The sequence below is a fragment of the Geotrypetes seraphini genome, chromosome 6, assembly GCF_902459505.1.
Source record: "Geotrypetes seraphini chromosome 6, aGeoSer1.1, whole genome shotgun sequence".
Taxonomy (NCBI): Eukaryota; Metazoa; Chordata; class Amphibia; order Gymnophiona; family Dermophiidae; genus Geotrypetes; species Geotrypetes seraphini.
This window is the reverse complement of record NC_047089.1, coordinates 22,264,770-22,278,940: the sequence shown is the minus strand read 5'-3', so window position 1 is coordinate 22,278,940 and position 14,171 is coordinate 22,264,770. Positions and strand designations below refer to the sequence as shown.

Genomic DNA, 14,171 nt, shown 5'->3' with positions numbered 1-14,171 from the left:
GTACTGAATCACCAAGGACCAAAAACATTTAAATCACCAACAAAGCATGAAAGAATGTATGAGGTGCTCCGACAACCTTTACTATACTCTGGCGTCACAAAATAACCCGATTTAAAGACTCAATCCCTGGAGAAGTACGCTCTATGCAACACCCTATACCGACTCTCCCTGAGATCAGCACTAATTGTAAGCTCTGGTACTCGACAAATTAAACACTCCCTACCCAGATCCAACTCAGTTCGCCACCAATCCCACAGAGCCTCTTGAGAGTCCTTAGGAGAGAGCTGTAGATCCCGACAGAGCTCGGAAACCAAAAATCTGTCATCACAATATTTCTCTTCCATAATTCTGAGCTGCTCCTCCATGGGGAAGTGGAGGCTTCCCTTGTCCAATGAGGCTTTGTAATGGCTCAGCTATCTATAAGCAAAAAGATCCCCCATAGTCAAGTGGCATTGTCTCTGCAGATCATCCCAGGGCACAATGAATCCATCAAGTTGCAGAACATGAAACAGTCTGGTTACTCCTGATTACTCTAGCCTTAGAAAACTGGCATTATCACATCCCGGAGGGAATTGCAGGTTCCCTCTAATGGGCAATATGTGCAAACAGGCAGCATTGCCCCCCTCACCGGCCCACCAACTCCCTCCAAATCACTCTTAAAGGATGTAGTAAAACACTGCAACGCAGCTCCCGTGGAACCAACTTCCGGGTGGCGTGTAACAAAAATGTAACATGCCAAGAGCAAATAACGCCTGCTCCAGGCCCTTCAGGGTGTAATCTTGTCAGTCAGAAAACCACACACCCAAATGACAAAGGAGGCAAGGCAAGTTATAGAGAACACCCAGTCCTCCAACAAGCCAACCCCCTCTCAGTAAGCAAAATGCAATCTGTGGTTTCTTATTGTTCCAGCAAAATCGAGAAAGCAAGGAGTACAACTGCGCAATATCTTGCTGGAGCAAAACTAACGGCAACAACTGTAGTGTATAGAGCCACGTCAAGAAAAGAATCATACTAAATAGATGAATCCTGCCCTGCAGAGAAACAGGCAACAATTTGTCCTCCCTGTCACCTGCCTACCACCTGCAGAGATTCAAAGAATAGACTCGGTCTTATCCACTATAGAAGGGTTGATGTCACACTTCAAGCTAAAACTAAACACTGAAAAAACTAAGTTTTTTTTCTAGCCAACTCTACCAACTGCACCTTGGACACCCTAACTCTGAGAGGAAATAAACTCATGTAAAACCATTCTGAGCTCTCCTGGGAGAATGTTATAGAAAATTGAATAAATAAATATCCAGCTTATTTTTTGAGTGATATAATTTCTAGCTGGCAAAGGGTTTTTGTTTTGATTATAAATAGTAGAGTTCCCCAGGGATCTGTGCTGGGACTGCTACTTTTTAACATATTTATCACTATGCCCTCCCCTCGCAGGTTGAAGGGATTCTCCTTTTGGCTAAAGGTCATTTGGGAGGGCTATCTGCGGGCAATAGTTTGCTTATCCGCAAGGGATATATAGTGGGGAAGAAGTGCATTATGAATCATTGGCTTCAGGATTCCCCACCCACCATTTGGTATTGACGCAATAAATTTCATCTTTTAATGGTGTGGGAATCTATGTCAGTTTTCTCGACATCAGAGTAAGATTTTCTTGTCAGTTAGGCATCTTATTTAGATACTTTATCCCCTCTGATCAAAAGTCAAGTTGTTAATAGGTTACGGAACCAGTGGTACCATTACTGTCAGTTGGTTGGGGGGTGGGGGTGGAAAGGAGGGGTGGGAGGTTACAGTAGGGTGGGGATTGAGCGAGTCCGGGTTATAAGAACCCAAGCCTAGACTCTGATTGTCTTTTCCTGTTCCAGTTGTTATCTGTTCTCTGTTTGATATATATTGAAAATGCTGTATCTGCTGGTTTGTTTGTATTGTGCCTTTTTTAATAAACAGTTTTGGAAAAAAAAAATCCAAAAACATATAGCAATGATCTAGAGATGGGAATAACTAGTGAGATAATTAAATTTTTTAGAGACAGGAAGAGGTCCTAAGTGAGTTCTTTGCTGCTGGGGGTTTTGCCTCTGATTTTGCTTCAGCCATGTACAAGGCTTTCTTGCAGACGGCTGGGGGTCCTGCTTCTTCCCCAGGGATCTCTGTTTTTTCAAGGGGGGGCTTTGCTTTTGTCTGCTCCAGTCCTGTCCCACCCCCCCATCTTCGTCCAAGTGGCCATGGGTTTCTTAGGACAAGGATTTTTTTATTTGTGGATGCGATTTTCGCTTGGTTGATCCACAAGATCCTCTTGGGAGGGGGGGGGCAGATGAGGCGAACGGTTGTTTTTCTAAGATGCCAGTTGGCAAGGATGCTTCAGTTGTGCGCATTTTTCACCAAGAGCTGCAGGAGCTTATTCTTTAGATTTCTTTGGTTTTGTGCTTGGAGGAGGAAGCTGTGAACTCCCTGCTTTGGGGGATCCGGTCGGCCTCCTGTTCTTTTCCTGTGCATCGGGATATTCAGGATGTGTTGCACGCACAGTGGAAGACTTTGGATGTGCCTTTCCACTTGGCGCAGTCCATGACCAGGCTCTGTCCCATTCCTGATAGGGATACTTTTAAGTCTCCTGTGGTTGATGTGTGTGGTCATCTTGGCTATCACACATAGACATACGTGTCAGCTGAAGGTTGTTCAGCCTTAAGAGACTCCCAAGATCGTAAGATGGAGTCTCTTCTTAAGCAGAGTTTTGACATGGCTACCTTGGCTGTCCAGGCAGCAATTTATGGCGGTCTGGTAGCTTGGGCTTGTTTCCGGTAGTCTGAGCTGATCCTTGACTGGGAGTCTGATGACTGGTCCTTGGTGGATCAGGAGGTGGCTAAAATTGAGCTCGGTGCTTCTTATCTTTCAGATGCCATGTATGATCTGTTGCGGGCATTTGCCAAGTCCATGGCCCTCAAGAATGGCCACTCACCGTACCCTTTGGCTTCGGGGTTGGTCAGCAGATGCAGCCTCAAGGGCTAAGCTCAGTATATTTCATTTTTGAGGCTCCTTCCTTTTTGGGGAGGAGTTGGATAAGCTTGTTAAGGCCTTGCATGACTCTAAGGTGTCCTGGCTTCTGGAGGACCGACTTCGCCAGGCATCGCCCATGGGTGTTTGTGTTATTTTTGTCGGTACAGTCCTGGCCATGTGGGCGATAGGGGAAGCCCGGTCTTCCCCACTGCCTGCAGCTGACGAGCACCCGAAGCCAGCAAGGATTCCCCCTTGCAGCAGCTGGAGCATTTCGTGCACACACCAGCCGCATTCAGCACTCGTCGGGCACACAACGAGCACTTTTTTCCCTTTAAAGTGCTCATCGCAAACCGCTAAAAAGGAAAAAAACAAAACCGCCGGTTACCAATTAAGTTAAAGCTAATTAAAAGCTTCCTTTTAGACTGGAACTGCCTCAAAATGCTTTTGGAATTTTTTTTTTTCAAGTACAACTTTAACAAACAAAGGAGCAGACCCCATAGGCTCCCAAAGCTATATGCCTAGCCTGAACTGTGGCAAGGCTTACAGCTGAGGCACCTCTAAGAAAAAAATTTGGGGAGGTGGGGGAAAATGGGGGAGGGACTCAACCAAGTCAAGCATGGCACACCCAAGGTCAGATGGACACCCAAAAGGGTCCCCCCAAGCTCTATCCGGCACCCAGAAACAGGGAACAAGAAGGCCACTTTTAATCAAATTCAACAAGCCCTAAACTTAACCAAGGAAAGACTGCACAAGCTTACCACCTCCACCTGCTGGAGACTGAGAACAGACTGATTGTAGATGGGACTGCACAGCCCACTTGTACTACAGCCAAAAGTCAATGTGTATCAGTCTTCACCTGCTGGCACAGGAGCATTAACCCATCCGTTCTGTGCCGGTCTGGAGGGACGCTAAAGAAAATTTCATTACAAAGCATGAGGTGTCGCATCTCATGTAAGTGATCAGAAACATTCTAATATGGAAACAGCTAAAGGGAAGAAGAGACTACCACAGCATCTTAGTGAGATCATTTAGTGATGGTATTTGCATCATTGCCAGCTTCTGGCATCTACATTTTCTTATAGAATGCTAGCTACATTTGAAGCAGTTTATTAAGGGTCTTAAGACAGTTTTTGAAAATGGAGCTTATTTGGGTTTGCTGTGACACACACAAACTTCTTGGTTTCCTTATTTTTTCTTTAATTATTCTTTCACATTGAACATGTCTCATCAAATCCTGGGCTGCAGGATGCCATGGTGCCTAGAAATTGAACTTTGGCAGCCAGGATTTCACATCTTTAGTGCCACTAAGAAAGAAACAGCTGTGTTGTTGCTCATCATTGCACAATTCTGTTCTCTCTAAGCCTGAATCACATGGTGCAAGAACTTTGGATATGTCCCAGTCTCAAGTCTTGTGAGACCATTCTGTATCTGTTTCAAGACATGAATTTGTGAGATCAGCCCAAAAGGTCCTATACTGTATGGCTTAAGGTTACAGAGAGCTGAATCGCACAAAGATAAGGGGATCTGGCCGGCTCTGCACCCCCCTAAGGCTGCCCCGGTGCGGACTGCCCTCCCTTGGTACGCCACTGCCTTGAATTTTTCCTACCTGCCCTGCCGCAGCACACAGCCGACTGGAAGTCTTCCCGATGTCAGCGCAGACGTCGGAGGGAGTCCCCACAGGATCCCTGTGACCCAAAGGGGGAACCCACGGGATCCCCGTGACCCGAAGGGGGAACCCAAGGGATCCCCGCGGGTCCTGCTGGATTCCCGTCGTCCCCGTTCCCATGCAGCTCTCTAGTCTACAGTAAAAAAATACTAGGAATCATATGTGGATTAGACCTGGAAATATGAATAAAGAAAAAAGTGACAACTAAAGATGAGTGATAGTTGCAACCCATGTTCCCTCTAAGCTGAGTGGAAGTCCTTCACCTGTAGTCCTGCCAATAGAGGGCGCTGTTTCACTACCACATTTTCAATAGTAAGAGACACGCAAACTCTGCAGGAATCCAGAAACCTGCCTGTTCTGGTGATTGAAAGCCCAATATTGAAGCACTGCCACCTATTGGCAACCATGCAGTTGGGGACTCACACTTAGAAGGAACAGTGGTTGCAGCCCATGGTGAGATGGTTCACAAGTATAAGAAATAATAGGGGGCTAGGAAAAAGTCATTTCTTCAGTGATGACAGAAACAGCTGCAAAGGAACAAGAGGTAAGGTAGAGTCTGGGATGTTCACCAAAGCCACTAATTGTCTGGGGGGTGAATGATATGACTAAGAAAGAAATGGGTTAGGGATATTTGAGAGAAAAAAGAGTGGTGTGGGGAATATAAGAAAGCAAGACTGATGGGGACCCAGGCCATAATTGTATGTAAAATAAAAAGATAATTGCCTCTTTTATCAAGGGACTGCTATCACAATTTGGTAGGGATGACTGCTGGCTTCTGCCAGAGATGTGCAGTAATACTTTAAAGCATTGTTCTTCAACCGCCGGTCCGCAGGAAATTTCTGCCGATCCACGCAGGGCCGGCAAGATTAAAGTGACCATAGGTCCCGTTTTCAGACCTCCTGTTCCGTTGTCCCCACACACAGCTTCGGGACGCCGAAATGTCCCGTTTTCAGAGACAGTGTCCCGAAGCTGTGCTCAGAGACAACGGGACAGGCGATCATTTCCTGTCCCTACCTGTCACGCAAAAAAAATAGCCTTCCTCCTTCCTTTCACCCGGTCCACTGCTATTTACCGCCCTGCTGCTGCTGCCGACAGGAAGTCTTCTTTCCGACGTCAATTCTGACGTCGGAGAGGACGTTCTGGGCCAGCCAATCGCTGCCTGGCTGGCCCAGAACGTCCTCTCTGACGTCAGAATTGACGTTGGAAAGAAGACTTCCTGTCGGCTTTAGCAGTAGCAGGGTGGTAAGATAGCAGCGGACGGGGAAAGGAAGGAGGGAGCCTTTTTTTTTTTTTTGCGCGGCAGGCAAGCAGGCTGGCTTTGGCCAGGGAGGTAGACAGGCAGGCAGGCTGGCTTCAGGGATTGGGGGTGGGACAAGTCTGGAAGGCAGTGAGAGGGACATAGGAAGGAGGCACTGGGGACACTAAAGACATGGGAAGGAGGCACTAGGGGCACTAAAGACAGGAAGGGGCACCTAAGGACATGGGAATGAGGCACTGGGGGCACCTAAGGACATGGGAAAGAGGCACTGGGGGCACTAAGGACATGGGAATGAGGCACTGGGGGCACTAAGGACATGGGAATGAGGCACTGGGGGCACTAAGGACATAGGGAAGGAGGCACTGGGGGCACTAAAGACATAGGAAGGGGCACTAAGGACTTGGGAAGGAGGCACTGGGGCAATAAAGACTTGGGAAGGAGGCACTGGGGGCATTAAATACATGGGAAGGAAGCACTGGGGGCACTAAAGACAGGAAGGGGCACTAAGGACTTGGGAAGGAGGCACTGGGGTACTAAAGACATGGGAAGGAAGCACTGGGGGCACTAAAGACAGGAAGGGGCACTAAGGACAAGTAGCCCAAGCGGGAATACCCCCACAGGGTACACACATTTCCGAGTCTGGGATAGGAACACACTGTAGTTCTGGGTCTGGGGAGTCCGAGATAGGTGCACGTTGTAACTCTGGGTCTAGAGAAAGTACAAAACATGTGAATAATGCTAAAGGTGTCCAAATAGCTCAAGCGGGAACATCCCCACTGAGACGTAACAAACATACAACATGGAGGGCTATGTACGTAAACGCCCACAGTCTGGGAAACAAGATCCTGGAATTAGAAACAGAAATGAGGAATGCCGACCTGGATGTGGTGGCGATATCTGAGACCTGGCTCACGGACTCCCACGGGTGGGACATGGTCATACCGGGTTACAACTTGCTTCGCCGGGACAGGGAGGGCAAAATGGGAGGAGGTGTAGCATTATATACTAAAGATGACATTAAGGTCACCAGAATCACAGATGCCCACTACACTGAGGAATCCCTTTGTTTGGCCAGAGGGAGGGACAAATGCCTGTATCTTGGCGTAATATACAGACCCCCAAGACAACAGGATGACCTAGATATGGAATTAATCGGAAATATAGAGAATATCACCTTGCGTGGGGACACAGTATTGTTAGGTGACTTCAACATGCCTGATGTGGATTGGGATACGCTTTCCTCTGCTTCCGGCAGCAGCAGGAGGCTATTAAACTCTATGAAGGGAGCAAGACTCAGGCAACTGGTGTTGGAACCAACAAGGGATCAGGCAATACTGGACCTGATACTTACCAATGTAGAAAGTGTCACAAAGGTCTCGGTGGGCGACACATTGGCCTCCAGTGACCACAACATGGTATGGTTCAATCTCAGGAAAGGTTTCACTAAATCTACCACACTGACCAAGGTCCTCAAATTCAAGGACACAAACTTCAAAGAAATGGGAGACTTCGTTCACCAGGTGCTACAAAGCCAAGCAGAAACCGATAACGTGGAAGAAATGTGGTCGACTTTGAAAGCCACCATACAAGAAGCAACAAACCACTATGTTAAATCAGTAAGTAAACAGCGAAGGAACAATAAGCCACAGTGGTTCTCTGCAGAGATTTCGGACCTCATCAAGGAGAAGAAAAAAGCATTCATCTCTTACAAACAATCAGGGAAACAGGACTCTAGGGAAGTCTATCTGGCCAAGTCAAAAGCTATCAAAACAGTAGTCAGGGAGGCCAAATTCCGCATGGAGGAGTCTCTAGCGAAGAACATCCAGAAAGGAGATAAATCCTTCTTCAGGTATATCAGTGACAGAAATAAGAACTCAGGCGGGATAGTACGTCTTAGGAAACCAGACGGAGACTATGTAGAAGCGGACTCGGAAAAAGCCCAACTGTTAAATGAATACTTCTGCTCAGTCTTCACCCGCGAGGCGCCAGGACTCGGCCCTCAGCTACAGACAAGGATTGACGCAGATGACCCATTTAGTAATTTTGAGTTTACACCCAGCGGTGTCTAATGCGAGCTGTCAAAGCTTAAGGTTAACAAGGCAATGGGGCCTGACAACCTACACCCCAGGGTGCTCAGGGAGTTGTGTGATGTCTTGGCGGAACCGCTATCCGCGCTCTTCAATCTCTCCCTTAGTATGGGTAACGTCCCGTTGGACTGGAAGACAGCTAACGTCATTACACTCCACAAGAAAGGCTCCAAGATGGAGACAGCAAACTACAGACCGGTGAGTCTCACATCAATAGTGTGCAAACTAATGGAAACTCTAATCAAACGCCAATTGGATATGATCCTGAACGAGGAGAATCTACGGGATCCCCGTCAACATGGATTTACTAAGGTGAGATCCTGCCAGTCCAACCTGATCAGCTTCTTTGACCGGGTGACGAGGAAGCTGGATGTTGGGGAGTCCCTGGACATCGTATACCTGGACTATAGTAAAGCATTCGATAGCGTACCACACCGCAGGTTGCTGAGCAAGATGAGTTCTATAGGATTGGGCGACACATTGACGAAATGGGTTGGGAATTGGCTTGGAGGTAGGCTTCAGAGGGTAGTGGTGAACGGCACCCCCTCCGAAATGATGGAGATAATCAGTGGAGTGCCACAGGGCTCGGTCCTGGGCCTGATCCTATTCAACATCTTTATAAGAGACTTGGCAGATGGGCTGCGAGGTAAAATAACATTATTCGCCGATGATGCCAAACTAAGCAATGTAGTGGGCAAAAGCACAACAGACATAAATTCAATGTCCGACAACATGATGCACGACCTACTCCTACTGGAGCGCTGGTCTAGGTCCTGGGAACTCAGCTTCAATGCCAAGTCATGCACCTGGGCAACCAAAATCCATGCAAGACTTACACCCTTAATGGCGAGATCCTAACAAGAACTGAAGCAGAACGAGACTTAGAGGTGATCGTCAGTGAGAACATAAAGACTGCCAATCAAGTGGAGCAAGGCAAATCATAGGTTGCATACGCAGGAGTTTCGTCAGCCATAAGCTTGAAGTCATTATGCCATTGTATAGATCCATGGTGAAGCCCCACCTAGAATACTGTGTGCAATTCTGGAGGCCACATTACCGTAAGGATGTGCTGAGACTGGAGTCGGTCCAGAGAATGGCCACCCGGATGGTCTCGGGAATCAAGGATCTCCCGTACGAGGAACGGGCTGGATAAGTTGCAGCTGAACTCACTCGAGGAACGCAGAGAGAGGGATGACATGATCGAGACATTCAAGTATCTCACGGGCCGCATCGAGGTGGAAGAAGATATCTTCTTTTTCAAGGGTCCCGCGGCAACAAGGGGGCATCCGTGGAAAATCAGGGGCGGGAAACTGCACGGGGACACCAGGAAATTCTTTTTCACTGAAAGGGTGGTTGATCGCTGGAATAGTCTTCCACTTCAGGTTATTGAGGCCAGCAGCGTGCCTGATTTTAAGGCCAAATGGGATAGACACGTGGAATCTATTCACAGAGAAAGGTAGGGGAGGGTCATTGGGGTGGGCAGACTAGATGGGCCGTGGCCCTTATCTGCCGTCTGTTTCTATGGGGACACTAAAGACATAGGAAGGAAAGAGGGAGGGAATAGAAAGGGACAATTCTTGGGCCTGAGTGCAGAAAGAAAGAAATTAAAGAAAGGATACACAGACAGAAGGAAACGCAACCAGAGACTCATGAAATCACCAGACAGCAAAGGTAAGAAAAATGATTTTATTTTCAATTTAGTGATCAAAACGTCTGCACTATATTTGTCTAATTTTCTATAGTTACTGAGGTGACCGAGCTCACGGAGATGGGGCGAAAACAGGGTTTTAAAATTTTAGTCCTAGTAGTTTGCCGATCCACGGATGTAAAAAGGTTGAAAAACATTGCTTTAAAATATTGATCTACTAAGTCTTCTCTTCCCTTTAAACACTGAATGGGAAAAGAGCCTTAGCAAATCAGTTTCTTTAAGAGCTGTTGCATATCTTGGAGGGGATTGTTTACTTGTTTTGTTTTGTTTAGTTTAGTGTAGATAGTGTGTTAGGAGAGGCAAGAGGTCTCAGTTTCTGGCTTCAAGTTTAAAAAGATATGTAAAAGCCTGACAAACTAATTTTAATATTTTTTAGCTATAACTGGAATATGGAAAATGTACAAGGTTGTGATGATTCTGTATCAAATTTAAGCTGATGGCATATGAATAGATACTCAAACCTTTGTGCATTTCTAATTTGTCTCCTCTCTTTTCAGTCACTGTTCTTCAAATTTATCTTTTCTTGTTTTTATCTTTTCTATCTTCTCACCTTCACTTTCCACCTATTCCATCCTTTATTCTCATCTAGTATCCTTTCATCCTCTCTTTATGATTTCTTTGGTTATTCTTATTTTACTCCTACTGCCTTCTTCACAGAACCTAGCTCCAACAGCTACATCTAAGCTAAAGCAAGCCCTTTCAGCAGTGCTGAGCACAAGTTTCTTCAAGCCTCAGATGCATTCTGTAACTTTCCCTGGCATCAGACCCAACAGTATAACAACTACCACTGAAGTTTTCTCATTCTCACTAACATTTCCAGGACACTGCCCTCTTCCTGCCAGAAGATGGCAATGATTCAAGTACAAAAACCAATGCTACACTGGGCTGGTATTTAAGCACTACAAATGCAGGACACTTTATTTTGTATTATGCAATCAATACTGGATTAATTGCCCCCTGCTATCTTAAGTAAAAACAATCACTATTCCAAAACATTGGCTACTATACCTTAGAAAGTATAAGGTCTCCTAACCACCGCACACAATCAACATAGTTACGATGAATGTCTCTCGTAGAAAAATCAGGAAAGTGAATCTTCTGAGAAATGAATGGTCTGTGGTAAACACAAAATTATCTAAGTCAGCAAGGGATAATTTACTGTATTAAATGCATAAACTACCAATGTCACTGAAAAAAGTCCAATAGTTGTCAGCAGGTACCATTTCCTTTTCAAATATCACTGCCAATATAGTGGGCTGAAGGTCCACCACTAAACTTTACAGGTCCACATGAGTGTTTCACCTCCAAAACTACAGCAGTCTTACCCATTCTAGGATGTAGAGGCGCCAAAAATTAGGCCAATGATGCACAATCATCGAGTTTGTTCATCTCTAATAATAACTAAAATCATTGTGGTCTTCTGAAAAAATAGTTGTAATACAAGTCACCTGGTTACTTAGAAACTTCTAATAAAGGAAAGCATACAAAAATATCCCCATGACTCCACCTCAATTTCCGCTTGTCAAGGACTATGAAGTTTGGGCTGAGTTCTAAAGTCCCAGGAAAAGGCATATATATACACAGTAAGGACAAAAATTAAATGGCCCAGACTGAGGTTTCAGCAAGGAAGAAGGAAGTGGTGAATATGGACCAAAGACAAAACTCAAAAGACTGCTGTCTAATCACTAAATCAGTACTTGCTCTAAGTCACTTAGGAATGACAAACAAATCGCCAGGTGTATTAGAGGTCAGCATGGGCAAATGAAGAATCCCATACTAGACAAAATATACATGAATTTTAAGCCAGTTTGATTTCCCATATAGCACAGAATGTAAATATGATGATTTTATTTATTGGGATTTGTAAACTGCTTTGGGTGAATCTCTTCATGAAAAGGAATACATTGAAGAGTAATCGGGTACTTTTAAGTATTTTCCCTATCTGTCCTGGCAGGCTTACAATCTAATTGTAGTATCTGTGGCAATGGAGGGTTAAGTGACTTGCCCAGAGTCACAGGGAGCAGGCTGGGATCAAATTTACAACCTCAGGGTGATGAGGCAGCAGCTCTAATCACTAGGCCACTCCTTCCCTCCCTTAATATAAGCTGACATTCAGTATGCAACTGGAAGACTTCACAGAATGATCAAAATAACTAGCAGCAGTCAGTGAAGCAAAATAATTCAATACCAGCAGGAAATGGGAATATTTTTATTTGAATTATAGGTTTCTATTTGTTCTGAAGTTAGTGACTATGAGGGGTGCCGATAAGTCTTTGGCTTTGTAAAGAAAACAACAAGCTAAAGGAATGAAAAAAAAAATTACTCTACATCCTGCATTTATCATTGAGTTCCACACTTCTGACTTCGTTGTTCTAACTTCTTTAACCCATCTAAGAAAAATTATTTTGGTTGTGCTGAAAACCAGTCGTCCGCAGCTAATGAGGCATCCCCAATGCTTGAAAACTTTCTTCCCTTGAGGTTAGTAAACAGGTAGTAGTGCAAAGGGGCCAAATTAGGTGAGCAGGTGTTTCAGAACTTCAAAGTAAAGATCTGCCCATTTCTGCTGAATGGCCACCTTGTGAGGAATGGCATTGTCTTGAAGAAATAAGATTCCTTTTGAAAGCTTGCCTTGACATTTAGAGACCAGTTACTGCTTCAATTTGTCAAGAAGTGCAACATCATACCTTGCTGTGATCGTTGCACCCTCTTCCAGATAATCTATAAGCAAAATTCCATCTTGGTCCCAGAAGACAGACGCCAACACCTTCCTGGATGACTTCTGTGCCTTGAACTTTTTTGTATGTGAGGAACCATTGTGTCTCCATTCTTTGGATTGTTCTTTTGTCGCTGGATCATTCTACTACTACTACCTATCATTTCTACAGTGCTGAAAGGCATAAGCAACACTGTACATTTAACATTCAATAGATGGTCCCTGCTCAGAAGAGCTTACAATCTAATTTTGACAACCAGGACATCTCAGGGCTGGGGAGTTTCTGGCAAAGGAATAATGCAACGGGTATAGGTATCTGACAGTGATTGGGAGTTAAGAATTGAAAGCAGCTTTAATTGGGCTTTTAGCTGATTACGGCGCAGCAAGAAAGAAGGGACAAAGTCTGAAGTTGGCTGTGGAAAAGAGTACAGATAAGTGAGATCTACCCAATGAACAGAGTTAACTGGGGGAGGGAGGAGAGCAAAGGGGGAGATAAGTGAGGAGAGATATTGAGGTGCTACAGAGTAAATACTAGAGCTGCCCGATTCAGGAAAAATAATTTCGATTCAATTCAGCCTATTGAATCGATTATTCAATTCGATTTTCCTGCCCAATTGGGTGTTTTTTTAAAACATCCTGGTGGGTTTATTTTATAGTCTCTTCACCCTTTTATAGACTCTTCACCACCTTTGCCCTCTCCTAACCACACTGGCGCCGTGGTATAAACAAAATAAAGAAACAAAAAAGACTTTGCCTCTCTGTTAAATCCTAGCTCACGTTTGCGGTCTAACACCAGCTCTGGCAGGATACACGTTTCAAATCTGACATATTGTAATCACAAAACAGAAAATACAATTAGTTTTTCTACCTCTTGTTGATCCCAGGCTCTGGTTGTCTTCTGATAACTTGCTAGCCAGGGTCTCCTTCTTTCTCCATGCTAACCATCCATCTGCCATCTCTGTCCTCCCCTTCCGTTTCCCTTCTCTCCCCCCAGGAGGTCTGGCATCTTTCCTTTTTTTCGTCTCCCTCCACAGATCCACCTTTTCTTAATTACCCTTTCATCCAGCATCTCTCTCTCCTTCCCCACCACCCCAGGGTCCACCATCTCTCCCTTTCTGTTCCTTTCATCCCTAAATCCCATTGTCCACCATCTCTCTCCCTCTCCTTTGCTTTTAGACCCATTATTTCTTCCCCCCAAAGTCCAGCATATGCACGTCTCTTTGAACACCCCCCGTCTTTCCTCCCTCCCTCCATGTACTTCTACACCAGAGCCCCCTCCCCTGAAAGCCTGCACCCACCCCTGAAGGCCAGCCTGTCCCCCCCTGAAAGCCTGCACCCACCCCTGAAGGCCTACACCCCATCCCTGAAGGCCTGCCTGTCCCTTCTGAAGGCCTGTACCCCCACTAGAAGATTGCATCCCCCCCCCCCGAAGGACTACACCCCCTCCCCCGGAAGGCCTACACCCCCCCCCACAAAGGACTACACCCCCTCCCCCTGGAAGGCCACCCCCCACAAAGGACTACACCCCCTTCCCCCCAGAACGCCTGCACCCCCCCCCCACGAAGGACTATACCCCTGTCCCCGGAAGGCCTGCATGTTCAACTTATCTAAATTCAGCAGCCTGCCCTGCAAAAGAAGATCGCCACTGGCACTACCAATCTTTGTAAGCTGCCATACGACATCCCAGTCGTCTTCTCTCTGCCGCGGTCCCGCCCCCTTCTCTGACATCAGAGAAGGGGCGGAACCGCAGC

At 45.9% G+C, this 14,171-nt stretch overlaps 1 protein-coding gene across 2 annotated transcripts in view; it reads right to left on the bottom strand.

The window, feature by feature from the left end:
- Positions 1 to 14,171, bottom strand: part of EED (embryonic ectoderm development) — a 75,432-nt gene that overhangs the window by 13,248 nt on the left and 48,013 nt on the right. For both annotated transcript variants that reach the window (XM_033948678.1, XM_033948677.1), the window contains exon 9: positions 10,716 to 10,821. In XM_033948678.1, coding sequence (XP_033804569.1) covers positions 10,716 to 10,821 — 106 coding nt within the window. The remainder of the gene's footprint in view (positions 1 to 10,715; positions 10,822 to 14,171) is intronic.